Here is a 27,843-nt window from a genome sequence, read left to right on the forward strand (position 1 = left end):
GTACAAACATTTGTATTTGTCACAACAACAATTGACACTGCGAGCAGGGTTCGGTGATTGAACGGAAGATTAATACGTGTAAAGGCAAAGATAAGAGAGAGAACCTCTGTGTGAGGGATGCTAAGTCCCAGGGTGCACTGACAACAGTGCAGGATTTTGCAGTCTGGTCAACCTACTGGTGGGCCATGGGATGCCAGTAGACTGGTAAGACAAGCTGGACTCCTGTGGGGTGAAATTAAGTACAGACACTTCATGACTGCACTTAATGAGTACCAGATCATTTAAATAAAACAGCAGCTCCCCATTAAAGGAAATTATGTGGAGGAGGTCAGTAGTCATTCTCCAAGGAGGCTATGGGTCAACGGCGGTTGGTGGTGTTCGCTCTTCACGGAATTCTTGTTACCCATTCGTGGATGGACAATGCTACTTTTTGTGCTGACTGATGACACCATGGCACAGATAGAGTATAAATCTAGTGCACTGAAAGCATCTGGTCTCATTTGCTCTCTGGGTCTCCGTGGACCAGGTCGCAGATGGTGCCATGGCAACAGTGGAAGTGTGCTGCAGTGAGAGGGGGACCAGGTGCACACTGTAGCTTAAGTATTTGTAACAGAGTGCAACTTGAATGGTTTACTTAAAGTTTAGTGTCTGTCTTGTCCTGTAAATAAATACGTAATTTACTTACCAGTATTGATGGTCTCCTGTCCCCACTCACCAAACCCGTGAGCCCGATTTCATACAACACTGATCTTTTATCTCAGTGTTACTTTACTGCTCTAACTTCTTATACTCCAATTCCTTAAATATTTAAAAATCTACCAATTCACTTATTTTGTGTATGAGACTTTGCAGTGAATTCCAAAAAATCACTTACAATAAGTAAAACAAAAATTGCAGTCTTGAGCGGCCTTCGTATTATTTTGAGACTATGATGCCCTAGTTCTGGACATCTCACCTTGGGAAACCTCACCTCTTCACCTACTCTCTCAAGACATCCAAATCACCTCTTTTCTTTCTAAGCTCCAGACAGTGCAGGTCAGGTCTGCTTAACTTTGCTGTCTATAACAAACCCGCTATCTCAGGAATCAGTGTGGTGAACACTCTCTGCACTCCATCTACTGCATGTACCATAAGCCCAAAAAATTCTGCAGATGCGGGAAGTCCAAAGCAGCACACACAAAATGCTGGAGGAACTCCCAGCAGATCAGGCAGCATCCATGGAAATTAACAAATAGTTAATGTTTCAAGCCGAGACCTTTCTTCAGGACTGGAAAGGAAAGGGGAATGACACCAGAATAAAATGGTGGGAGGAAGGGAAGGCGGCTAGCTAGTCGTGATAGGTGAAGCCAGGTGGGTGGGAAAGGTAAAGGGCTGGAGATGAAGGAATCTGCTAGGAGAGGAGAGAGGACCATAGGAGAAAGGGAAGGAGGGACATCAGGGGGAGGTGACAAGCAGATAAAGAAGAGATAAGACAGGCAAATAGAGGAAGTGGGAAGGGGAGGGAAAAAGTATTTTGCTGGAAGGAGAAATTGCTATTCATGCCATCAGGTTGGAGACTTAGTACATCCTTCTAAAGGTAAGGGAACCAGACCAGTATGCAGTGTTCAATGTGCAACCTCAGCAGGGGTCTGTGTAAATGCAATAAGATACTCCCTCTGTACTCAGACCCTCTTGCAGTGAAGACTAATGGACCACTTAACTTCTAAATTGTTTGCTATTCCTGCACATTAACTTCCTGTGTTAAATTAATGTGTCTGTGTGCTCCCTAAAGGATCACTGTCCTAAGACCAAGCCCACAATGCTCCTATCAGCGAACTAATTCCTTTGGTTACCAGCAGCATTGTAGCCCTCAGTGCAGTTTGTTAAACGGATGAAATAGTTCACTCTTCACTCAGCTGTTGATATGGAGTGGCAGTGAAGAGGCAGCAAAAAACTATTTCATGCCCTTTCTTTCTCCACTAGCAAAGCAGTCACTTGCCCCAGAAGAGGCACCCAAAGTTGGCACACTGCTCTAATCATTCTGTCTTGGGGAGGGACAACTAAGTGGATGAAGGGAAAGATTCAAGGAAGTGACATCTCTCATTAACTCTTAGGAGTTTCTGGCCTATGACTGGTTAATGCAGAGAAGAAGCATTTGAGGTGATGTGCAGGACCTGAGTTCATGAGTTAAAAGGACATAGAAGCCCAGGTGTTGTGGAAAGACAGCACTATCCCATAACCTGCCCACCTGCTAGCTCCACCAAGGGAAGAGTCTGTGGACTCCACACTGGCCTCATTAGTGTCCCCAGAGGCCTGGAATGGAAGCTCTCTTAATCATGAGGGACTCTATAAGGATTCAACAGAAACAGAATGCATGTTAAGTGATTTTCTCAGTTAGTTGCAGCAAACATTGCTGCCTTTCATCATTGAATTGGTAAGCAGATGACACTTCAGTTCAGCACACCAGACTGTAACAGTAGCAGGGCGAAAAAGGATGGGACTCCTTCTGTAATCCACAATCCAGACTGTAGGCACATCTGCACTCAGGGACCCGGAACACAAATCCATCGTTCTGCTCTTGGGTTGAACAGTTAGTGTGAGCTCAATGGTCCTTTACTTCCTGCCTGGGTCTCTGCACAAAAGCAGAGCTTGAAGTCTTCACTGAGGAGAGCAACTCACAACTTTAGAGTTAATGCAGGGTGAGCAAAGTGTACAGAGGCTAACTATTAATAACTATTAATTCAGTACTCAATTCTTGAACCTCTATACAACTGAATGAAAACATTATCGTAATAACAACAGCAAGAAGATTGAAATGAACTACACCCAAAAATACTGCAGAACATTTTGATCTCCAAGCCATATTATCAACTTTCAGTGAAAATGAAGAGTATAATTTGCCCACTTTCTTGGATATACAGTAAGTATCTTAGAGAAACCCAGTGTGTCTCATATTGAATTTTGCCCACTAATCTAGATGGCACGCTTGACTACATTAAAGCCGATGCACATAGGAGTTGTAAGATTAGCTGCTTCAGTGAAATGGGTTTACTTAATAATTTTATATGTGGATTAGCAGCAATTAATGGTGACTGAAGCAGCAAGTCAGCAGTGTATGACAGAAGGAGTGTTCTGCCATACAGGATACATAGTTTATGTAATGGTGTTTAATATATCAAAGGTCACTGATATTGTCAGTGGCTTTGACAAATATTAGAGAATCGATAGATTACACTGATTTGTTTTCACTCCGTTGCAGTTGACTCATCTGGATTTCAGCAATTGTAAATGCATGCTGTATTACCTCACTAAGGTTGCTTTTGCTTGTAAATACAGGCTATCCCCAGGTAATCAACAGGAGATAGATGTTCGTAAGACAGTTTCGCCAATAAATTGGAAAATACAAAAAATATTTGATATAACTATACCTCCATTGTATGGTAATGAATGGCATCAAACGCACATAGAACTGATAAGAAAGAACTACTACTAAAAGTGGAGTTGAGAGAAAACTAGTTCTGCCATTCACAGGAACAGATTTTGACTGTACATCAGATGTTTTGAATTTAGCAACTTAAGAGTTCATTTGTAACTGAGGGTGTTCTTAAGTTGGGCGTTCTGAGCCAAGGGATGGTTTCTTAACCCAAATGATGAGTGTTGGCCATCCCTAATTCAAGTCATGGTGAAGGTTGACAAATCTCAGGAGGCCCCTGTAAAATAAACGGTGAAACAACTGGCAGACCGTAGCTGCAGCTTTAGCCATTTACAGAAGAGTGAGAAATGCAACCAGATGCCGCAGAACTGCATTTTGATACAGCATGATTATGTCAGTTGGATGCACTAATACAATGTTCACAGGGCTGAAGGGATCTTTGACTGCAGCTGGAAATAATTAGTTGGCTTTTGCAGATCTAGAGGAAGCGATATGGAATTAAATTGCAAAATGGCCTCAGAAACAGCTTCCGAAAGTTTCAAACAGCTGTGCAAAAGTAGGTAAGGAAAGCATTTATCAAACAATTATGAATGTGAAATGCACCACACATTTCTGATAAAAGAAAGGAAGCCCTCATCACCCTAAAAATTTTCATGTTTTTTTTTCACATTCAAGATGGTGCCAGTGACCAACAGTGACATGTTGCAGACTGCTCACAAAACAGCTAGATATTCTTCTTCTAGATACATCTTCTGAACTGTGATCGATTGCAGTCTGTAATTTCCCTTTTAAGGGTGTATTTTTGAACCGATTAAATGATCTGATGTTTTTGCTATCTCCTGGGGGATTCATCCAAGGATGAGAGTGGAGAGGGCAGCTATGGCCAGGGGTGGCTGAATCGACTCCTGATGGCGGCACATGAACCCGTGGTCGGCTCTATTACTTCACACCGATTAAAGGTTGAGAACGGTTAAAATCGTCGAGGATGAGAACAGAAAACGCACAGGTGTTCAGTGCCATCTACCTGCGTCTGACCTTTCTCTCTCTTTTCTTGCTGCTGCCGCCATTGGGCAGAAGGTGCAGGAGTCGTGGGTATCAGACCGTCAGGTTTGGGAACAGTGGTTACCCTGCAGCCATTGAGCTCCTGCATGGGTTTCACTCGCCTCAGCGCTCACCAGGCTCCGCAGCTGTGGACTAACTTTTGGGGACTCTGCAGCTCATGTTTCATGGGCTTTTGCTGACTTTTTTTTTGTACAATTTGCGCAATTTGACCTGAACCTACTCCACGATCAATCTAACCCTTCCCCCCTACTCAGCCCTTAACCCTCCATTTTATATCCATGTACCGATCTAAGAGACTCTTAAACATCCCAATTATGTTAGCCTTACCAACATTCCTGGCAGTGCATTCCAGTCACCCACCTTAAAATCCTACCTCTGACATCTCTTCTAAACTTTCCACCACTCACCTTCAACAGATGTCCTCTGGTACTCGCCATTGCTGCCTTGGGAAAAAGGTGCTGGCTTTTCAATTAACAGCTTCTCCTTGAGGAAAAGCACTTTACAAGGTTTGCAGCTTTCTAACAGTTCCGTGACCTACTGCGCTCACTGCCTTCGCATGTCTTATTCATACTTTTTAAAAAATCACACTGACTGCTGTAATTCACCTGCTGATTTGCACGAAGAACCATCCTTTTCTTCCTTGGCTCCTGACTCCAGATCCTGCAAGGGTCCTCGTCAGTCAGCATAGATACAGGCCCTTCAGTCCACTGAGTCCGTGCTGAACATTTACACTAATCCTATTTTTTATTCTCCCCACATTCCCATCTACTTACTCTGTCCAGATTCTACTTCCCAGCGAAACACCACAGGCAATTTACAGTGTCTTGGATGTGGGATGAAACAGGAACATCGCGAGGAAAGCCACATGGGCAATGTGCAAACTCCTCTCGCCACAGTTAGGAGTAAACCCAGGTCTGTGAAGCCTTGAGGTCATCAGCTCTACTATCTGTGCCACACTGTCACCCTACAAACGGAATATGACATCATGACTTTTGCCAACAATTGTTTACTTCCCATGATGAGCAATTACTGTGAGACTCAGAATAAACACACCATCTACAGTGTAACATTACCAAGTGTTGCTTCTGCAGAGCATGGTCAAAGTTCATAGTAAAAGCTGCTGGGACCAACCAGAAGGCAAGTAGTGAAAGGTTTCCTCAAGAAGGCTTCTGATTTCTGTGGCTGCTTTGCAGTTCTCTTCAGATATAGTTACCTGATATTGATTGTCGTGTGCTCTTTCTTCAGCTCAGAAATATAAAGGGTCAGCCTTTTCACAAGGCTTCCCGGAAGGAATTTGAGGAAGAGGTGCTATGGTGGCAGAGAAGTAGGCGGTTGGCAGATGGTGACAAAGGAAAACCATTGCTAGATGTGCTATCACAGGGTCTCTCAATACACCGAGATATTCCCGACCACCAAAAGGAAAGGCAGGAAGGCAATAACTGGAGAAATAATACTGGTGTTGTTAGAACTGGGAATAAGTGGAACCAGCTCCCCTTCACACTATATGACTTTGGTGTACAACAGCCAACATCCCACTGTGTGGCTCAGACTACTAAAGCAGACTTCACTAATAACACCAAACTGCTGGTGTGATAAGCACCTGTGAGGAGTAAAAGGAATTTAAAACCAAACAACAGGAATTCTGCAGATGCTGGAAATTCAAGCAACACACATCAAAGTTGCTGGTGAATGCAGCATCTGTAGGAAGAGGTGCAGTCGACGTTTCAGGCCGAGACCCTTCGTCAGGTAAAAGGAATTGCTGCTTTGGGTTATCAGGATTTCACCTACTGAGTCCTACTAGCAGTTGCTTTCTTTCCCCCCACAGACTCCAGCATCTGCAGGCTCTCAACTCTGTTGCAGTTGCTTCTGCCAGCCAGAACCGAGTTTCACAGGGAAAGCTGCAGCAGTCAGCACTAGGCTGACCGAAAATGACAGGAAAACAGATCTGACTGAAAGACTAACCGTTCCACAGGCAGCTGGGGAACACGAGAAGTTGGCAATGAGACCATCGCTCCCTTACCTTTTTGCAGACAGACAGTCCCAAAGGTTCTGATTGTGTGGAAGGCAAAAGAGAGAGAGCTTGATGATCAGCAGCTGTGAACGTGAGGATTACTCAGGACATCCAGAGGAGCCATCCAGCAAAATCAACTGGCTTCAATTACTCTCTGCAGAGAGCTGATATAATTCAATTTTCTCCACCTGCAATTGGACCAGAATCTACACGCTTAGCTCTCTTTCTACTGCTCAGGGTTTCTGAACTCAATTATTACAGACCATGCTTTACTCGAGTCCCAAGGTCTTTCCCTCAGAGAGAGGGCAAAACATGGCACTATGTGCCTATTGCTGACCACAGAAAACTAATGCTGCAGTGTTGGATACTCAGCCAGGAGCTGAACATCTTGATCATCACCAGCAAATAGAAAGGAAATCATGAAAACTACAAGCCACTAAACTCCATCAAGTATGCTTGATGTTTCTTTTCCAAATGCAGATTTGTACTAAGGATGACAGCAGGTGTCAGTAGATATTTCATACAGTGTTGTAATTTACAAACTGTAATAGACTAGTGCTCATTCAGAGCCAGAGACCTGATTTTAAATTGAATCTGAATGGGCCAGCTGAAATGAGCTCTACAAAACTATCAGCAGGAAACTGATCTGTTGGGAACTAGTACACAATAGGCATTCTCACTAGGAATGGGATGGAGTATCATATCCATGTTGGACCAGCACGAGGCATCACTAGTTAACTGCCTAGTGCTAGTCTGGCGCACCGATTTTGATTGGAGATCAGTTCTAAGCCAAAGAGTCTGCAAATGGACAGAGAGACGTTTAAAAGAGTGTTAAATGGAGAATAATGTAGGAAATATGAGGTCATTTGCTTTGGAAGGAGGAACCCAAAGGATATTTTTATTCCCAGAAAACACTACCAACTGGTGTGCAGAGATATTTTACAAATCAAAATGCAGGTACAGAAAGCAATTTGGCCTGTAGTGTAAGATTCTTATTTTGATGTATGCAGGATGAGTTGAGAGTGTACAATGATTTGGTGAAAGCTCATCTGAAACAGTGTGCTGTTTCGTCTCCAACCCCGAGGAAGGATCTCGTGAGTTCTTTTATCAGAAACTTCCTTGTGAGGATGAAATAATGAAGATTTCCCATAGAGTTCAGATCTGGCACTGTGGTTCTGCATGACTGCACCTCTAGAACAAACTTATAACTTGCTAATCAAGACTGGGCATGTGTTTTACCTAAAAGAAATTAGGAGAGAGGATTCATGTGCCACCTGAAAACAGCAGGAAGTTGAAACAGGTGTGAGCTATACTGTTTTGCAGTCAGGACAATGTTTACTGAGATGAGTATCGATTGTTCTCCAGAGAAAGGCTGAACAATATTGGCCTGCTCACTAGGGTAGGGAAGAATAAGAGGTTCTGGCAATCACTGACTGGGAGAGTACTGACAGATGGCAGAGTTTATAGCGGAATGGTCTCGAGTAAAGGACTGTCCTGGAGGGACAGAGCCATCATGATGCTCAGTCTTCAGAACACTGAACATCATCGCACCGGACAGGCCATTCAGCCCATGACATCATACAAATCGTAATGCTAAGGTGAGAAAATCTGCAGATGCTGGAAATCCAAGCAACACACACAAAATGCTGGAGTAACTCAGCAGCAAAGAGTATAGTCGACGTTCCGAGCCAAGACCCTCCATCAGGAATTCTGATGAAGGGTCTCAGCCCAAAACATCAACTGTTTGCTCTTTTCCATAGATGCTGCCTGACCTGCAGCATTTTGTGTGTGTTATCAATTTAATAGTCTTCCTCCTATTAATCATTTATATCCTTCCATTCCTTTCTTATTCATGTGTCTATCTGAAAGCTTCTTAAACTTCACCAACTGTCTGCCTTATTTACTCTTGTAACCCAACCCAGGGGCACCTATCACTCTCTAGGTAAAAAAAAACTTGCCCTTCAAATCACCTTTAAAAGTTACCTCTATAACCTTAAAACCATGTCAGTCATAGAAATAGATTCTTCAGCCAATCTAGTCCATGCCAACTTTTAATCTGCCTTGTTCCATCGACCTGCACCAAGACCAAAGCCCTCCAAACCCCTGTCAATATTCCTATCCAAATTTCTCTTAATTGTCGAAATTGAACCCACATCCTCCACTTCCACTGGTAGCTCATTCCACACTGTCACCTCCCTCTGAGTGAGGAAGTTACCCCATCATGTTGCCCTTTAACATTTCAACTTTCACCTTATCCCATGACCTCTGGTTTGTCTCACCCGACCTCAGTGTAAAAAGCGTGTCTGTCTTTATCCTGTCTATACCCCTCATAATTTTGTACACCATTGTCAGATCTCCTCTCATTCTCCAACACTATAAGGAATAAAGTCCTAACCTATTCAACCTTGCTCAATAATTCAGGTCCTCAAGACCTGGCAACAAACTTGTAAATTTTCTCTGCACGATTTCAAGTTTATGGATGCCTTAGGTGACCAGAACTGTACAAAATACTCCAAATTAGGCCTCCCCAATGTATTATACATCTTCAACATAACATTCTATCTCTTATACTCAGTATTTTGATTTATGAAAGCCAATATGCCAAAAGCTCTCCTTATAATGCTATCTACCTGTGATGCCACTTTCAAGGAATTCTGGATCTGTATTCCCAGATACCAGTGCTCAACCTCTCAATATTTAAGTCCTACCCTGGTTTCTCCTCCCAACATCTCACACTTGTCTGCATTAAATTTCATCTGCTATTTTTCAGGGCATTTTCCAGCTGGTCCAGATCTCGCTGAAAACTTTGATTGCCTTCCTCACTGTCCACCGTGTCCCCAATCTTGGTGTCATCCACAATTTTACCTGTTTATCATATTACTGTATCATCCAGATCGTTGATATAGATGATAAACAATGGACCCAGCACCAATCTCTGCGGTACGCCACTAGTCACAGGCCTCCAGTGAGAGGCAACTATCTACTACCGCTCTCTGGCTTCGTCCACAAAGCCAATTTAAAGATCCAATTTACTACCCCATCCTGAATTCCAACTGACTGACCTTCTTGACTAATGTCCTATGTGGTACCTTGTCAAAGGCCTTGCTAAAGTCCATGAAGACAACATCCACTGCCTTGGCTTCATCAACATTCCTTGTAACTTTTATGTAACTCTATATGTCTTCCGGTGTTCAGCATTTTTACCCTTAAGGAAAAAAATTCTGACTGTCTACTCTGTCATTGCTCCTAATAATTTCAAAACTCTCTATCAGGTCTCCTCTCAGCCTCTGATGCTCTAACGAGAAGAACACAAGTTGGCCCAGCCCTTCCTTGTAAGCTTATACTCTCTAATTTAGGCAGTGTCACAGTAAACCACCTCTGCACACACTGCACATACCAAAACTGCACACAATATTTCAAATGGAGTCTCTGACGGAAGTTTTATACGGAACTTTTATACCTGCAGCATGACTTCCTTCCTCTTATATTCAACACTCCCACTAATGAAGGTGGGCATGCCATATACCTTCTTTACCACCTTATCCACTTGTGTAGTCACTTTCAGTGAACTATGGACCCAGACTCAAAGATCCCTCATATACGTCAATGCTATTAAGGAATCTGCCATTGGCAGCATACTTTCTTCTTTCATTTGACCTCCCAAAGTGCAACACCTCACATTGGCCTGAATTAAACTCCAACGGCCACTTCTTTATCCATTATCTGTAACTGATCTACAGATATCCTGCTGTATTCTTTGATAGTCTTTTACATTTTCCACAACTCCACCAGCATTAGTGTTATCTGCAAACTTGCTAATCCACTCAACAGAATTTTCATACACATTTTAGATACACACTCACAACAGAGTTTCACACAGACCAGTCTCTAGAGTTTACAAAGAATGGGCTAGGAAAATCCAGAGAGCAGCAGTTCGGTGGATGGAAATGCCTTGTTAGTGAGAGAGATCAGTGGAGAATAACTAGATTGGTTCAAGCTGAGAAGAAGGTGACAGTAACTCAGATAACCATGCATTACAACAGTGGTGTGCAGAAGAGTATCTCTGAACACACAACATAATAAAACTTGAAGTAGACGGGTAGAAGACCACAAGCATACACTCAGTGACCACTTTATTAGGCGCAGAAGATACCTAGTAAAGTGGCCACTAGGTGTATATCACAAACAGAGGTCCAGCACCAATTTTTGTTGGCCTCATGGACCTCCAGTCTTTCACCGCTGCTCTCTGCCTTCAATGGGAAAGCTTTGAATCCAAACTTGCAAATTACCCCGGATCCCATGCATCTTTATCTTCTGAATCAACCTACTATGAGTAGATACAGACACAAAGTACTCATTGCTCAACCATTTGCTCTGACACCATGCATAAATTCCTTCTTTTATCCTTGATTGGATCAACCTTCTCTTTAGTTTTCTTCTTTTCCTTACTATAAATATAAAATGACTTGGGAATCTCCCTCTCATGGCTCATTTTGGCCATGCTTATCAATTGCTTCAACATTTTCCTATCATCTTTATATTCTATAAGGGTCCAATCTAACTTTATGTTCTTAAACCTTATGTCTGCTCCATTTTTCTACTTAACTCAGTTTAGGACTTCTCAGGTCATCCAACATCCTCTTACCTTACCCTCCTTGAGGTTAGAGGAGTGTGTATGTGTGTATGTGTGTGGGTGGGTGAGAGGAATGGGGCTTGCTTTGCTTTGTTGCTTGTTGTGTTCTGTTCTGTTGTGTCCTATGGTGTTCTGCCAAGCATTGTGGGCACACTATAATGGCGCTGTAATGTGTGGTGACATTTGTGGGCTGTCTCCTGCACACCCTCAGATGTGTTAATTATTAATGAAAACAGCACGTTTCTTGTATGCTTTGACGTACATGCAATAAATAAACTTGATTCTTGACCTTGAATGCATTGAACTGCTCTATGTATCTATTTCTCACTTTACCAGCACATGGCACGGGTAGCAATCCTGAGACTGCAACCATGGAAGTCCTGCTTTTTAACTCCCTTTGCAGTACCTCAAGCCCGCTCCCATCTATGCCACTGATATGTATATGGACCACGACCTCTGGCTGCTCATCCTCCCCTCTCAGAATACAATATACCTGTTGCGAGACATCCTTCATCTTGATACCTTTGAGAGCATTCAAGGAAGATTGATGGATGTTTGGATGCAAAAGGACTCAGAGGATGTGTCGATCAGGCAGGGAAGTAGATGAGTCATCACCTTATTAAGTGGCAGAGCAGAACTGAAAGGTATATGGATCAATACCTGACTTAATTCCTTACGGTTTTAAATGCCAAAACAATCCTCCTGACCAATGCCTTTGAGGCAAAACACTAGGTCAGCCTTGACTACCAAAGCTGTAATAGGAGATCACACTTCTAAGAGCCATGTTTGTCCACCCGTCAGAAATATGAGCATGATCTGGAGATACCATTGCTCTTTTCCTTACTACGGTGGTGACTGCCTAGGAATTAATGAGGTCCTTAACAACAGAGAAGTAAATACAGGCTAATGTCAGTAGAATGAGGCAAAACTAAAGCAAATAAGCCGCCACGTTAGTCCGAGATCTGTTAGAAATTCTTTCTGTAATGAACTCTTCCAGTTAATATCCAGGAATACGAAGAAATGTGAAAAAAACAAAGCTATTTTTATTTAAGATTTCCTTTTCCTTCTTGCACTACCACACCCTCAACTAACAGCAAATTACTGCCTTTCTGGTACTGGGAAGCTGGGGAAAGGAAGATCACATCCCTGCTCCTGCACTCTCAGAGCTCTCTACAACTGGATCAGATAGCCATACACTCAACGTCTTGAGAAAGGATGACGCATCAACTCACTTTTGGTAATCTTGACCGAATTCACTGCACCATCTCCTCCTTCTCCGTAGGCTCTTACTTCTACAATGTAATCGCCCTCTTCTTGAATGGGTATGTTTATGTTGTGTCCATCTGTGCGCAAGAGTGTGCTGTTCACTGTGCCATCTCTTCTGTACAGCACCTAAAAAGGAGAGGAAACCTTCGTTAAATATCCTGTAAAACAGACTGTGCTAACTGCTTGTATTTCTCAGCTGATTTCTTTCAATGGTAACCTAATATAGGCTGGTCTTCCTTGCCAGCAACCTCACAGATAGCCATATGCTGCAAAGGTGGAAAGGATAAAAATACGGAGAAGAAACTTTTAAAGTCGACAAGTATGAAGTGATATGTATTGGAAAGAAGAATAAAAGAGAACAATACGAAGTATTTTAAAATGGGTGCAGAGATCAAGGATAGCAGCACACATCTATGGGAGTGGGAAGATTAACAAGCAGTTAATAAATAGTTTGATACTTTAATTTAGAGATTGTTATGCCAAGGAAGTCATGCAAAACTAAATAAAATACCGTGTCCAATTTTAGGCACTGGACTTCAGGAAAGATATGAAAATAGAGAACAGATTTACCAGCTCTGATTCCAGGGATTATAGTCATGTTGATAGATTGGAGAAACAATGTTTAAATCACAGAGGAATTAAGATAAACTATGTACAGTGGATTCCGAAAAAAATTGAGAAACGCTAGTGCATTTTGGCCCAATTAAGCATTTGTCCCAATTAGCTGAAGTTTCATGGAAATAGCTAAAAAGAAATAAAAAAAAGGCAAACTTCTGTTTAACTGAGCAACAAATTATGTATTTCAATGAAATATAGAACAAATTAGAACTTTACCAATACTACTACAGTACTATAAAACTGCATATTTGTTCCTAATATTTATTAATGGAGAACTTCATTCAGCAAACGCTGGTGTGTTCTTTTGATTAGCTAGGAATGAACAAAATCAGCGTAGTCCCCTATTGTAGATAATGGACTGCCCTCATACGATGTTATTGGCAACTGCATCCTCCAAATCTTTATTTTCATTATAACATTCAAAATGATTGTTGATGCCTTCAAATTCGTTATAGTTCCCAGATGAAGTAGTGAAATCATTCAATTTTTACTCCATGCTATTCCTGGCATCTCCAAGCCAGAATGCTTGAAACTGCGGTGAGGAAAACAGTTCCAAATTGTCCTACTGCTTATTTTTCATTATTAGTAACAAAAATCATTGCTTTTTCAACACAAGCACATGCATTTGAACTTAGGTAAAAACTATTCGCACTAAGCATGGTGTAGTATCCAACAGTCACACAAGTGCATGCTTCTGATATTAGTTAGAAACTGTTTGGCAACAGTCCCCTGCCACATTTAAGTGACATAGTGTCCCAAATAGGAGAGAATCCAGGCTATTTTCTCGATTAGTTTTTGTTCTTTAAGAGTTGTCCCAAATTAGCAGCTGCCCCAATTAACCAATGGCCTAATCACCCAGAATCTACTGTATTAAATTGTGTTCTATAGCTCAGTATCAATAATCAGAGTGAAAGATTTTCAATTTCAGATTTATTGTCATTCAACTGTACACATACACACAGCTAAACAAAACAAAATTCCTCTGGAGCCAAGGTGCAAAACACAGTACATATATCACATACAGCACGTAAAATAATATTAACATAATACTATTCACAGATAATAAAAATATTCTGCAGATGTTCAAGTTGACATAAAGTGCATATACCACACATAGTTAAATATACAACAGTATAACGCCACTGACGCTGTCATAAATAATGTGTACTGGGTAGTAACAGGGTGTTCAGAAGTCATGCAGCCTGGGGGAAAATACTGTTAACAGTATTTTAACAGTATGTCTAACAGCCCTTGTTCTTATCCTGTGGTACCTTCTGCCTGACGGTAGGAGGTCAAAGAGATTGTGGGACAGATGGGAGGGATCCTTGACAATGCTGAGGGCTCTGCCAATGTAATGCTTCTGGTGCATGTCCTGGTCTGCGGGGGCGGGACTCCGATGATTCTCTCAGCAGCCTTCACGATCCATCGCAGGGTCCTGCGGTCAGATGCTTTGAAATTCCCCATACCAGATGGTGATACAGCTGGTCAGGACACTCGATGGTGCGCCAGTAGAATTTAGTTAGCTTGGGGGAGAGAAGCTTCAATCTCCTCATTTTAAAGAGATGATGAAAAACAAGGTAAAAAAAAATCACATACAAGAAAAGCTTTTTTTTAAATGCAGCTAATAGTTGGGAGTGGAACAAACTGTTTAAGGAGGGAAAGAGAAAAGGGAGAATTACAGATCAGGTTGCCTGACATCAGAGCAGGAAAAATCCGAGAATCTTTTAAAGAAGTACTAGTAAGGTACTTGTAAAATATTAAAGACAGATTCAGCAAGGAATCACAGAATGGAGTCCTCTGCTGGACCTACAAACTAGCAGAAAAGGTAAATGTCTGGGATGTATTTGGACTTTCAGGAGGCCTTTGGTAAGATATTACATAGATGTTTCTGAACAAAACGAAAGCAAGTGGAATTGGGGCCAAATATACTGCTTTAGACTGGGAATTAGTTAATGGACAAAGAAAAACAGACAACCAGTATCTGATAATTGGAGAGTAATGTGGAAAATGTGAGGTCATTTGCTTTCGGGAGGAGGAACAGAAACACATTTTTGTTTTCAAGAAACCAGTTCAAACTGATATGCAGAGGAATCCTACAAAGTAAACATGCAGATAGAGAAAGGAGTATGAAGGTGAATAGTATGTTGGTCTTTACTGCAAGGTTATTGCAATAATATGTGCAAGATTAGTTGAGAATGAATAGCAATTTGGAGAATTTTCATTGGAAACACGGCATGCAGTTTGGCCTCTGAATCCAAGGATGTTGTAGGTTCCTTATCAGACACCACTTTGTGAGGATGAAATGCAGTGGTTTCTCCAGATTTCCCCAAAAAGCTCAGATCTCTGACACTGCAGGGCAGTGTCAGGTTCTTGTGTGACTGCAGCTTTAAAACAAACTTATACCATGGTAATCAATGCTGGGCATGTGTTTTACCTCGAGGTTAGGTTAAAAGATTCATCAACAACATAAAAGCCACACAGAATTTAAGTAGGTCTGAGCTGTTATTGTCTTGTACACAAGGCAGTGGTTGCAGGGATAAGTGTGGATTACTCCTTTTACAAAGATTAAACAATACTAGTCATACTTACTGGGATAGGGAAGAATGAGAGATGATCTCATTGAGACAGATGAGATTCTGACAGAAATTGACAGGGAGGGTACTGGGAGATTGTAGAGAGAGGGGCTTGGTCTCTGGGTAAAGGATTGTCCAAAAAGACAGTCCTCACAATGCCCAGAAAACTGACAGTAAAAATATCTTCGAGTAGGTGGTGTGACTTGAGGGATTCTTTACGGATCAGTGTGGTGACCTCAGCTGTTCATAACCTGTGTCTGTGATTTGGATGTTGGAACCCAATATAATAAAACTAATTTATGCTATTTTGCTGTTTTGACAACTAGCTGAATAATGTTCATTAAAATTGGTTTCAGCCAAAAGTTTCTACCCTGCTTGTACACCAGCAAGCTCTAAGCAACAGCAGCTAATTTGGGATAAATTAGGATTGAGTGCCTCAAGGATATTTACAGAATAATAAAAATTAACTACGTTTATTTTCAATTGTGTCTTGGGTAATTGGATGCATGCACCAACGCATCAAGACTCAGTAACAGAGATTTATTCAATGTAGGTGTTGGAAACCTGGAATAGAATAAGAAAATGTTGGAGATACTGAACAGGTCAGGCAACACCTTCAACACGATGTCATCACCAGATGCATCTCCTCTTCTGCTTATATTACATTCTGAAATGACTGTACCATCCACTAATCCCAGGTTCATTTTTAATCTCAATATCCTCTACCCTTCCCGTGTCACTGTGGGGGATAGGACAACCCCCTCCCCAATCCTTTTCCCTTCCTATCATTGAAGTATTGGGTGAAGCAGAAATTCAAATGCACTTTATTTTTACATTATTCTCACATTAGGAGAAGATAGACTGGCGACTCCTCTCCATGACACTAAGGCTGTGAAACTGCCTGTGGCTGCTGAGCCTTGTGTCTGCAAAGTTTGCGGCGATTTTCCCCGCTAATATGATGAACTGAATACTGAGGATTTGGGCCAACTCCAGGCTGCTCTGGGAGTTTGGATCTAAGGACTCAGTTTGGTTCAGAATGCTGTTGTTCCTCGCTTCTACTGTTTTCATGATTTGTGATTTTTCCCCCTCTTTCTCTGTGCACATTGGGGTTTGGTCTTTTTTTTAAAAATGGGTTCTTTAGGGTTCCTTGCTTTGTGACTGCCTTTCTACATTCCTTGAGAATAAATGTACTTTGAACCTCCAATCATTGAATCCGGTCATTATCATTCAGTATTCATTTGGTTTTCTCAGATACTGCCTGATCTGCTGAGTATTTCCAGCACTGTTTTTATTTGTGAACCTCTCATAGCTGCAGGGATTTGCACCCCACAGTTCCCACATTATTTTTTGCTCCTCCTCTGTTTTAATTAAGCACATCTCTTTCAGATAGATTAACTACATTAACATGCCTTCATCATTCTGTCTGAGCCAGTGCTATAGCCATTAGCATCATTCATTCTCTCTTGGCCCCACTCATTCACTTGTTCCATCCATTCCTAAAAATTTATTTGCAGATACAGCAAGCTAACAGGCCCTTCTGGCTGAAGGGGCCCATTCGGCCCAATTACTCCCATGTGACCAATGAACCTACTAACCCATATATCTTTCTTTATCTTCCCAACTTCTTTGAGTTCTGATAAAAGCTCAATGATACAAAAAGGTTGACTGCTCTTTCTCTCTGTAGACCTGCAATGCCAACATTCTTGGCGAAACTGGTGCTCCCCAACAAAACCATGCACAAGGGGAGCAGAAAGCCTTCAGAAACAGAGAGAAACTAGGATAACACACGTGGTACAGCTCACAGAACCATTATGTCAGAGCACTGGAGACACAGGTTCAATCCTGATCTCCATAGCTGACCGTGTGTAGTTCGCACATTTTCCCTGTGACCATGCAGATTTCCTTCAGCTGCTCCAGTTTCCTCCCACATCCCAAAGACCTGTGGGCTGATAGATTACTTAGCCACTGTAAATTGCCTAATTCTGCTCCTTTGTTTTATGGTGTGTCGTTAAGCGGTAGAATCTGGGGGTGGGGGGAGTTGATCAGAATGTGCAAAGAATAAAGGATGGGATTAATATAGGACCAGCATAAATGGCTGATAGTTAATAGTCGAATAGATGCAGTGGGCTAAATGACATGTTTCCATGTAATATGTCTCTATGATTCTAGAATATGAGAACCACAAAGCAGAACCTAAGACTAGTGATTCTTTCACCAGTTGGTTCTGCATCCTGTCAAACCACCAATGATAAATCCTGGTAACTTTTTCACTCGTTCTTGTCCCCTCTGTGCTCTAAACAAAAGAACAATCACAAAAGAGACTTGACTGGATAAATGAAATCAATGCTTATGGGTTCCTCGATCTCACTTTGTGAATGGTACACCAATGCTTGTGGCATGGGAGTGGAAGAAAGCATTATACAAATACCCACTGCATGTGATCTTTTTGGCAGCAAAGTTGATTTACGCCACAATGTGGAGACAAATGAGATCAGTCAGTAAAAGGGGTGACCTCTTGTGTTAAAACTGTGTCCCTTGAGAACACTGGTGAGTGATGGAGAAAGGGAGGGAATGGAATGTAGACAATAGGGTTTTCACTGCCTAAAGCATTTTTCACACAATTCCACTGCTCACGCATCACCTTGTAGCCTTCGACATTTGACTCATTGTCCAAGGGCAGGACTGCTTCCCAGGAAATCCTGAAGTACGTGCCATACCTTGTGGTGTCGATAATTTTTGGAGGCTTGCTGGGAGCTGGAAAATAATTCATCACATTCAGACGAGCAGAGCAATGAGAACATAAGAACTTAAGAAATAGGAGCAGGAGTAGGCCATCTGACCTGTCAAGCCTACTCCGCCATTCAATAAGATCATGGCTGAACTGGCCATGGACTCATCTCCACCTACCTACTTTTTCCCCTTAACCCTTAATTCTCCTACTAAGCAATAATATATCTAACTGCGTCTTAGGTATATTTAATGAGATAGCCTCTACTACTTCCCTGGGCAGAAAATTCCATAGATCCACTATTCTCTGGGATAAGCAGTTTCTTTTTACCTCCATCCTAAATCTATTCCCCCAAATCTTGAGGCTATGTCTCCTTGTTCTAGCCTTACTAAACAGTGGAAACAACATTCTTGACTCTATCATATCTATTCCTTTCATAATTTTATATGTTTCTATAGGATCACACCTCATTCTTTTGAATTGCAATGAGTATAGTCCCAGGTGACTTAATCTCTCTTTATATGTTAAACCCTCACCTTTGGAATCAAGCTCGTAAACCTCCTTTTCAGTGCCGCCAAAGTCAGTATGCCTTTCCTCAATTAAGGAGACCAGGACTGCATGCTGTACTGCAGGTGAGGCCTCATCAGTATCTTGTTTAGTTGCATACAGCAGCATAACCTCTCTGCTCTTAAATTCATTCCCTCTAGCAATGAAGACTAACATTTCATTTGCCACCTTGATAACCTGTTTCACCTGCAAACCAGCCTTCTGTGATTCATGCACAAGCACTCCCAAGTCCCCCTGCACAACAGCAGGCTGCAATCATTTAAATAATAATCTGATCTTCTATTTACTTTCCAAAGTGGGGACCGTGCATTTACCAACATTGTATTCCATCTGCCAGATCTTTGTGAACTCACTTAACCTATCTATATCTGTCTGCAGACTCTCCACATCCTCTGCACAATTTACTTTCCCACTCAATTTTGTGTCATCAGCAAACTTAGATACACTACACTCGGTCCCCTCTTGTAAGTCATTACCGGGCCTCAAGAACAGTTACAAGCCAGCACTGATCCTTGCAGCACTTTGCTCACCACTGACTGCCAGCTAGAAAAAACAAACTTTTATTCCAACTTTTTTGCCTTTTATTGGTTAACTAATCCTCTATCCATGCTAATACATTACCTCAAACTACATGCTTTCTTATGGTTAAGCTTTTTCTATGGCACTTTATTGAACATCTGTCTGTACACAGTGCTCATATCCTTAAAGAACTTCAGTAACTTCGTTAAACAGAAATTATCCTTTGTGAATCCACGCTGTGTCTGCCTGATGGAACCACTTCTATCCAGCCATTTCTGTCTTAATACCATCTTCAAGCATTTTCTGACTAGAGATGTTCATCCTTTTCTAAACAGTGGTGTGACTTCACTATCTTACAATCTGCCAGGTCCTGCTTAGAGTCCAGAGAAATTTAGTAAATTATCACAAATACATCTACTAAAACCTCTGCCATTTCTTTGTTGTTTTTTAAGGTTTTCCCAAATTTCCTGTTTCCCCACTTTGTACACATGAACTTTTAGTTTGATACCTTCTTTTTTACCCCAAGGTTGGCTCTGTCCACCCTCATTGTCCTTGCATTTAACTGGAAGATACTTTTATTGAGCACTGCAAAAAGTTTATTTGAAAGTTTTCCGCTGTTCCTCAACTGTACCACTGTATACCCTGTGTTCCCAGTCTATGCTAACTAGCTCCTCTCATTGTGTAGTCTCTCTTATTTAGACATAATACATTAGTTTTAGATCAAGCCACTGAACGAAATGAGGAATTTCAGAGGAGCTAAAACAATTTCCAGGAAATGATGGTATTCTTCCAGTGAGGGAATTAATTATGCTTTTGCAAAGAGACATGAGCAATTTAAGAGACAGAACTGTTTAACTTTAAATCCTTAAATGAAGACTGTAGGCAGATATATTGAACTTTTAGACATCAAACAGATAGAAACTTGGTGCCTTCACTTTGCCTATCATTTTGGCAATATAGGTGAAGGGTAGAGGAGAAAGATTTAATAGGAAGTCGAGGGCAACTTGTTTAGATAAAGGGTCATACGTATGTGGAAGGAACTTCCAAAGGGAATGGTTGAGGCAGGTACAGTAACAACTTTTAAGAAAGCAGTTAGACAGGCAGGAAAGATTGAGAAGGTTATGGGCCAATCTTTGGGAAACTAGACTAGTTTGGAATGGGAATCAGTTGGGCCGAAGGACCTGTTTCTAAGCTTTGTGACTCTATTTAAACTGTCAGTAACTGTACAGTACCACATGTCTCTCCTGTGCTGTGAATTCTTTGCCATGTCTTTGCTTGATCTGATCACAAAACAAGTGAGACCGCATTGGCTTGCCGGTGGTGGGACGGTGTGATGAAGGTCCCGGCTTTGTTGCCACACTGCCTTGCCTCACCAACCTTGGAATGTCACTTGGGAAGGACCATATATTAAATAGCCTATTTGCCAGCAAGAATCCTGCTTCAGCCCAGGCAAGGGATGAACACATTAAATGACAAGTATACATGAATTCATCCCAACTGACAACAAAATGTTAAACGGCACTTAACAGTAACAACTTTACAAATAGTCTGCCAATCCCGGATTACTGAGGTGGTACCTACGTGCTTTCTTGGTGGTGATTATAATTGGTTGATTGGAAGGCCCAGCGCCAGCCCTGTTATAGGCCCTGACCTCTATGGAATAGCGTGTGTGGGGCTTCAGGTCTCTGATTCTGGCCGTTGTGTTAAATCCAACCGTTCTCACTCGTTGCATGGCTGCCTCGGTGTCAATGACTCTTCGGTACCTGATCTGCACAGAAATCAGAAGAATAAGAGTTTATACTAACTGGAGATTAAAGCAAATTCTGCCTTGGCTCAGTGATGCACTGGATGGTTCAACAATCTGAAAAGAGCAGGGGCAAGAGGCAGGGGTGTAACTATTGTTGCTGATAATAAAATTACTAAAATAATTGGGCCCAGAACACACTCCCACTTATGACTCAAGCATTTCTTTTTGTTTAACTTGTGCACAAGGAGAACAGCAATGGCCTGACACTGCTTTGAAGTCTGAACAGAAAACTGCTATCTTTATACAGAATTGGCTTATCAGTTATGGATACTGATCATTGTAAACTGTCCCCCCATCTTTCAAAACTTAATCTACTTCCACTTTAAATGCTTCTATTTAAGTGGCTCCCACATCTCTTTAGGGTAGAGAATTCCAGAGATTCCCCACCAACTGCAAGAAGAAATTTCTACACAGCTGCATTATACTAATAACTGGCCCCTTAATGTGAAGCAACACACACAAAAATTGCTGGTGAACGCCGCAGGCCAGGCAGCATCTATAGGAAGAGGTACAGTCGACGTTTCACGCAAGACCCTTCGTCAAGGCGAACGGTCTCGGCCCGAAACGTCGACTGTACCTCTTCCTATAGATGCTGCCTGGCCTGCTGCGTTCAACAGCAATTTTTATGTGTGTTGCTTGAAATTCCAGCATCTGCAGATTTCCTTGTGTTTGCGCCATTAATGTGAAACTGTCCCTGCATTTGCAAGTCTCCCACCAGTGAAGATAACTCGGCATTTACCCTCCCATAAGAAGGAGAATATCAGCCTTGAACTCTTTCCTGCTCATAATGAGTCATAAGTATGGTGGCATGGCCGAGTCTGCAGATGGAATTCCAGGAAATAAATGCCCCCAATTTGAAAGGTTCCAATGTGCTCAAGAAGTTTGAGAGGGAAGTTAACTGGAGGAAGGGTTTGCAAAGACAGATGATAGTTGATCAAAGGAATCAACTAATACGTGAGCCAGGACAGGAAGTAACTGGAAGGTGGTCAGCACCTCAGTGGATTCATGACTGAAAGAGATGGCTCAATGGACAATTCGGCTTGGTGACAGTTTTGGGACAAAATTAATGGAAAACCCATCTGGAGCTGGGAAATATACCAAGTTTGGCCGAGTGGATTCCAGGAAGGAACATCTTTACAAAGGCATCCGACTCAGTTATGCTGAGGTTTTTAGGCTTCTTACACCAGCAGTTAGATTTGAGAATCGAAGACACAGGGGTGAGGTATTTAAGATATTTTGCAATGAAGGAAAGCAGGTATGGTTATCTTTGCACTCCAAAATGAATGTCGAACACTGAACAGTTTTGTTAAACATTAGTCAGATGCTTAATGCTGATGAACATTAGCTAGTGCATGCCTAAACCAGTTGTTTGCCAAGTCCATTCAAGTTCACATCCCTTGAATCTAAGCAAGTGGAGATGTGAGCTGTGTTGAAGGGCCTGGATGAGAATTATTTTTCTGGGACAAAGGGAATCAAAGGGAGAAATAACAGGACAAAAGCTTACTACACAACAACTAAAGAAGAGTAATAATGCTACTGCTGTAATTCCCAAAGAAATGAATTGAAGCTGCAATGAAATATTTAAGATTTTTCTCCCTGCATAAATTTGAGTAAAAACATATGCATAAATACATGCTTCAGTGAGCAATACACAGTGACTCTAATGTGTAAGATGTTGGAAAATATTAAATAAAATTTTAAAAAATCATGGAGATACTGTGGACAGAGGAACAGAGTCAATGACTCGATGACTGTCTGCACTCTATTGAAATGCAGACCGGTTGTTGTGCGAGTGTTCAACACAGAAACCAGCTTGGTGGATAAAGAGCAAAACAGATCACTGATCCAGGAGCCTCAAGCCATCTCTAAAATACAACAGCCATCATCAGAGATTCCCATCATCTGGCCCATGCCGCCTTCTCACAGGTACCATGGGGTAGGAGATACAGAAGCCTGAAGTCCCACACCACCAGTTCAAGAACAGTTACTTCCCTTTAACCATATGGTTCTCAAAACAATTGGCACAGCCCTAAAAAAGTGACAGTTGAATCCCACTATGATCACTTTGATCATTTTGCGCTAAAAATATTCAATTTTTGTTTTAATTGAATCCTTTCTTATAAAAATTGTGCATGACTTACGTTTTCTCCCTTGTGAATGCTGCTTATATGATGCTATGTGACTGTGGTACGGTTCTAAGTAAGCTTTTTGCTGCAGCCAGGCAAATGACAATAAACTTGATTTTGACTTTGATAGGCGAACATAAGGCTGACCATGGTGAAGGGACAGCCTAGTGCTGCTGTGAAGAACTTGCAGGAAAACGCACAAGAAGTGTTGTGACTTGGAAAAGAGGATGATGATATTGCATAATCATCAATGTGACAGGATGACAGCAGTACATAGGTATACTACTAGGCAGTGTGCAGAGAGGCAACCAAGAATATAAAGCATTTTGTCAAATGTGCTTCTCAATGTAAAAGACATGCAGGTATATCCTGTATTTTAATGACATTTTATGAATGAAGAAATGTAAATAAATCACCAGCTTGGAAAAACCAAATCAGCCTCAATGACTGGATAAGCACATGGATATGAAAAGGGCTAAACGACAATAAATGGGACTCGTTCAGCTGGTATAGATGAGTTCCACGATGTATTACTCAATGGTTCTATGAATTCACTTTGTTATCAATTTTTTATGTCTATGTACACAAAAAACAGGAGGGTGGAGAGTGAACTAAATGATGTATAGATGTCCTGGCCTGCTGAGTTCCTCCAGCATTTTGTGTGTGTTGCATGAATAGATAGAAGTGCTTTTGATTGGAGTGAAATACAATGGAATTAGTGACACAGCATACTTTAGAAGCGCACACAGAAACATAAAATTCACACAACACAGAAACCAGCTCATGACCCCTCCCAGTCCACACCAAACATCAAGTGCCCATGTACACTAATCTCATTTAGGACATCCTCACGAGGCAGTATCCATCACTAAAGTCTCTCATCATCCAGAACATGCGCTCTTCTTGTTACTACCATTGGGGAGGAGGTGCAGGAGCCTGAAGGTTCACACTTGGTGATGGAGAAACAGCTTCTTTCCCCTTCTATTCTTGTTCCTACCATCAGGGATGAGACGCAAGAACCTGATGTTTCACACAGCGACTGAGAACAGCTTCTTTCCTTCCTCTATCAAATTTCTGAACAGTCCATGAACCCAGAAACTTGCTGTTCTCTTGCTTGCAATTTTTTTTGATTTATGGTAATTTGAAGCCTTTGCACTGAACAGCTGCCACAAAATAACAAGTTTCAAATCATGAAAGTCATTGTAAAGTACATCTGATTCCACTGAAATTAAATCAGCATTCTACATTGCAGTTAAATACTTCGTCATACTGACTGGCCACAAACGTTTCACATAAGTGCAAGTGTGTTGTGTGTTTGTCCAAATATCATTCTCCACCATTCTCCATCAGCTCTTAAACTCCGGGCAGCATTTTGGCTGCAAGGACACCTTGTCCATGGTTTATTGATAACAACGAGTCAGCTTGAGGCAAACTACAAGTGTTGATGTGTTAGCCAGAGTGATCTTGTCACTTGGCCAGTGTCACGGACCTGAATGTTCCTCTTAAGATATTGTAGCAGATAAATATTAATAGAGTGTTTTACAACAAAGGCAACACGAATTGCTGTGGGCATCCGCTTAGCGGAACAACATGTTGCAATTCATGCTTTACTCTCAGGATTCCGCTTTTATCTTTTCACCTTCCATTTAAGGAGTGTTGCACTTTCAAGCCTGATACCGTCCCCACATTAAACAGCAATTAGACACAAACAGTGCTTCATTGGCTGTGAAGCATTTTGAGTTGTTCTGAAGATAACCAAATAGTTTTTTTTTGTATGAAGAGTGCTCTCCAGTGCCTATGTATTACAGTGAATTCAAACACCCTGATTTATTATGAGTTAGGTTAACCTGTACATACTCTAAGCCAGAACCAAGATCACATTGTTTGCAGAAGATCAACAGATTACAGTTCCACCCTCCAGACTTCTTCCTTCTTCATCTCCCAGTCCTCAGTACAATGGGTTTTGCTTTTAAGTTTAGCTTGAAGGTCATTACATCATCTCTTGAGTGACCCCTCTCTCACTCCCAATCTTCATTTTGAAGTTTTATGATCTCCAGTTGCACTGAAAAAAATGTTGGCGCTTGACTGAGTGATGATCTGGGAGCTGCGAGTTCCTGATTACCCTTCCTTGGAAGTAAACATCAAAGGCTGTGGGAATACTTCTCAGAACCAGGTTCTGGGCTCACTAATCCTTTTGAGGCAATGAAAACCTTCATTTTACATTAGTTTTAAAGAGCCAATATGTTGTTTTAGGTCATTGTTGCTGAACATTCAGTCTCTTCATAATGGAAGGAGCCACTTCATGCAAGTTACAATACTGTCTTTGCTCATTATAATCTATCATTATAATTAATAACCAGAGGCATATGGTAGAAATACAATTATGGCCATTTATAATTCTTCTCTTGATGCACTTTGCTGGTTTTAGACCTGTCCCATACTTGACAGTTATTTAATTCCTTCTACTGTCCTTGTGTCACAGATCTTTTCACTCTCCCCTTCCCTCCTCTAGTTCTCTACCTCTGTGGTTGCCTGTCATATCTCTAAGCATTTTAAGAGTCTCCACTCAAAATGCTAAGCATTTGCCACACATTCAGTGTTAAGCAGAGGCACAAGATCCAGAAAAGCTACCTTGTCTGTCCCAAGCCGAAACCATTTGCAGCAGTGCCAACTTCCTGCCTTGCCACAGAATGAGTTTGCAGTATTGAAACCAAGGGTAGTTCTATGCCCACTGATACTCTCACTGAGGCGGCCATCTCCAGGGCTTCAGTAAGCACAGGAAGAGCGTCTCACCCATCCTATAGTCCACCTAATTCTCAAAGGTGGATAGCACTGGCCTAGTTATTGGTGACCAGTCCCTGGTGGCCAGCGTGGTATTGTAACCAGATATGTAGGCACCACCCTAGATTATCTGCTAGTGTTCAATTAGTGAATCATCTGAGTAACAACTTAAAAAAGACTGCACAGACACTACAGATGTTGGATGTCTGAAATAAACGTAGAAAGTGCATTAAGTACTGAAATGAGGGCAGGTGCCATCTGTGGAGAGAGAAATTAGAGGTAATATTTCACATCCATGGCTTTTCATCAGAACTAGAAAAAGATTGTAGACAGAAAGGTTTTAGAATCCAGAGAAGAGGATGAGAAGAACGTTCTCCTTCTCTTTTAGCACAGACTGATTTCCCAATTTTTTTGCAAACGCACAGGAACACCCCTCAACTCTTGGCGCAGTGCATGAACGACAGGTTAGAGCACCATTTTCCAGCTGGTGGAAGTCAAGCTGCAACATACATGGCATTGTGAGTGATGTTCTGTTTTTTGCTGCTTAATAGTTCAGGTAGGATTTATATGTCAATATTTCCCTGCAACTGATGTTTGCTGCAGTCATTAATGGTTCCAGGCTGTTTTGATACATGAAGTATGAGTGTTCAGGTTAGCCCACAATATATTACAACAGTGTTTCACAACAACAGCCTGTTTTTCATTTCATGCACTGCTGAAATATGACCAATGAATTAGGTTTCCATCGTATAGCTTACAATTTAAATGTTATTTATGACTATATTGTTACAGAGTTGTGAAGACATTCATACTAATGGCTGGCTTACATTGGATTTATAATGTACATGAGTTAGTAATATTTCCTGAGGTCGCACACCTAAGTAAAAACAAGCTGCAAAGATTTCATTTGCTTTCCTGTCATTCCAGGTTCTCTCACTAACACATTTCCTTTCATCCCGTTCCTTTTCTGACCTCTGGTACTGTTCCAATTAAGCTCAAGAAACAAAATTATAAAAAGACCTTATCTTACAGTTAGGCACAGTACAACCCACTTGATTCAACAGCCACTATAAACAATTTCACATGGAAGTTTTGTCTTGTAGAAGAACAAGCCAGTTAACCTTGTTTTTCCCTCTGAGCAGATGCTGCTTGACCTGCTGGGTATTTCCTGCACTCTCCCCTTTTATTTCTGCACCTACAGTGTTTTACTGTACATGTGTGTGTTTCATGGTTCCAACGCTGTTTTTGTATCCATCAACATCTTTCTCCCTCTCTTCGCACCCCACTTAGTCTGACTTACTCTGCTGAGCAACAGTAGCTGGTCAGGGTGAATGGTGCTCAAGACAAAATCCTTCCTACATACTCAGTCACGCATCCACACCAGCTAAAGACACTCTCCATAAGGTAACAGATGCTCCCTTTCTGCACCATAGAAGTGCAGAAACTAACTTATCCCAGTTCCCGTTCTGATGAAGCATCATCACCCCCAGATGTTAACTCGCTTTCATCTCTTCACAGATACTGCATGACCTATTGAGTGTTTTGTATGTCAGTTTACCAGTGTTTGCAAGGTCTTGTTTTTGATTTTTCAATTATTAATTGCTTCTAGCAACATCTTTCTTACTCCAATTCCGGCCTGATAGGGAGTTAAATACCAGAGGTCTCCCCTTTGTTATCAGTACGTGTTGCCTCAAAGGGAAACAGCGAAGTCTCCATGTCTCCAGCACTTTCCCAGTCCCT

The 27,843-nt window shown here is 41.6% G+C and overlaps 1 protein-coding gene across 2 annotated transcripts in view; it reads right to left on the reverse strand.

Moving 5' to 3' along the window:
• LOC140202725 (contactin-1-like) overlaps positions 1–27,843 on the reverse strand; it is a 525,313-nt gene that overhangs the window by 35,427 nt on the left and 462,043 nt on the right. For both annotated transcript variants that reach the window (XM_072267960.1, XM_072267961.1), the window contains exons 20-22: positions 20,971–21,157; positions 18,217–18,329; positions 12,351–12,510 (exon numbers count right to left, since the gene is read on the reverse strand). In XM_072267960.1, coding sequence (XP_072124061.1) covers positions 12,351–12,510; positions 18,217–18,329; positions 20,971–21,157 — 460 coding nt within the window. The remainder of the gene's footprint in view (positions 1–12,350; positions 12,511–18,216; positions 18,330–20,970; positions 21,158–27,843) is intronic.

Source organism: Mobula birostris, chromosome 9 (assembly GCF_030028105.1).
Source record: "Mobula birostris isolate sMobBir1 chromosome 9, sMobBir1.hap1, whole genome shotgun sequence".
Classification (NCBI taxonomy): domain Eukaryota; kingdom Metazoa; phylum Chordata; class Chondrichthyes; order Myliobatiformes; family Myliobatidae; genus Mobula; species Mobula birostris.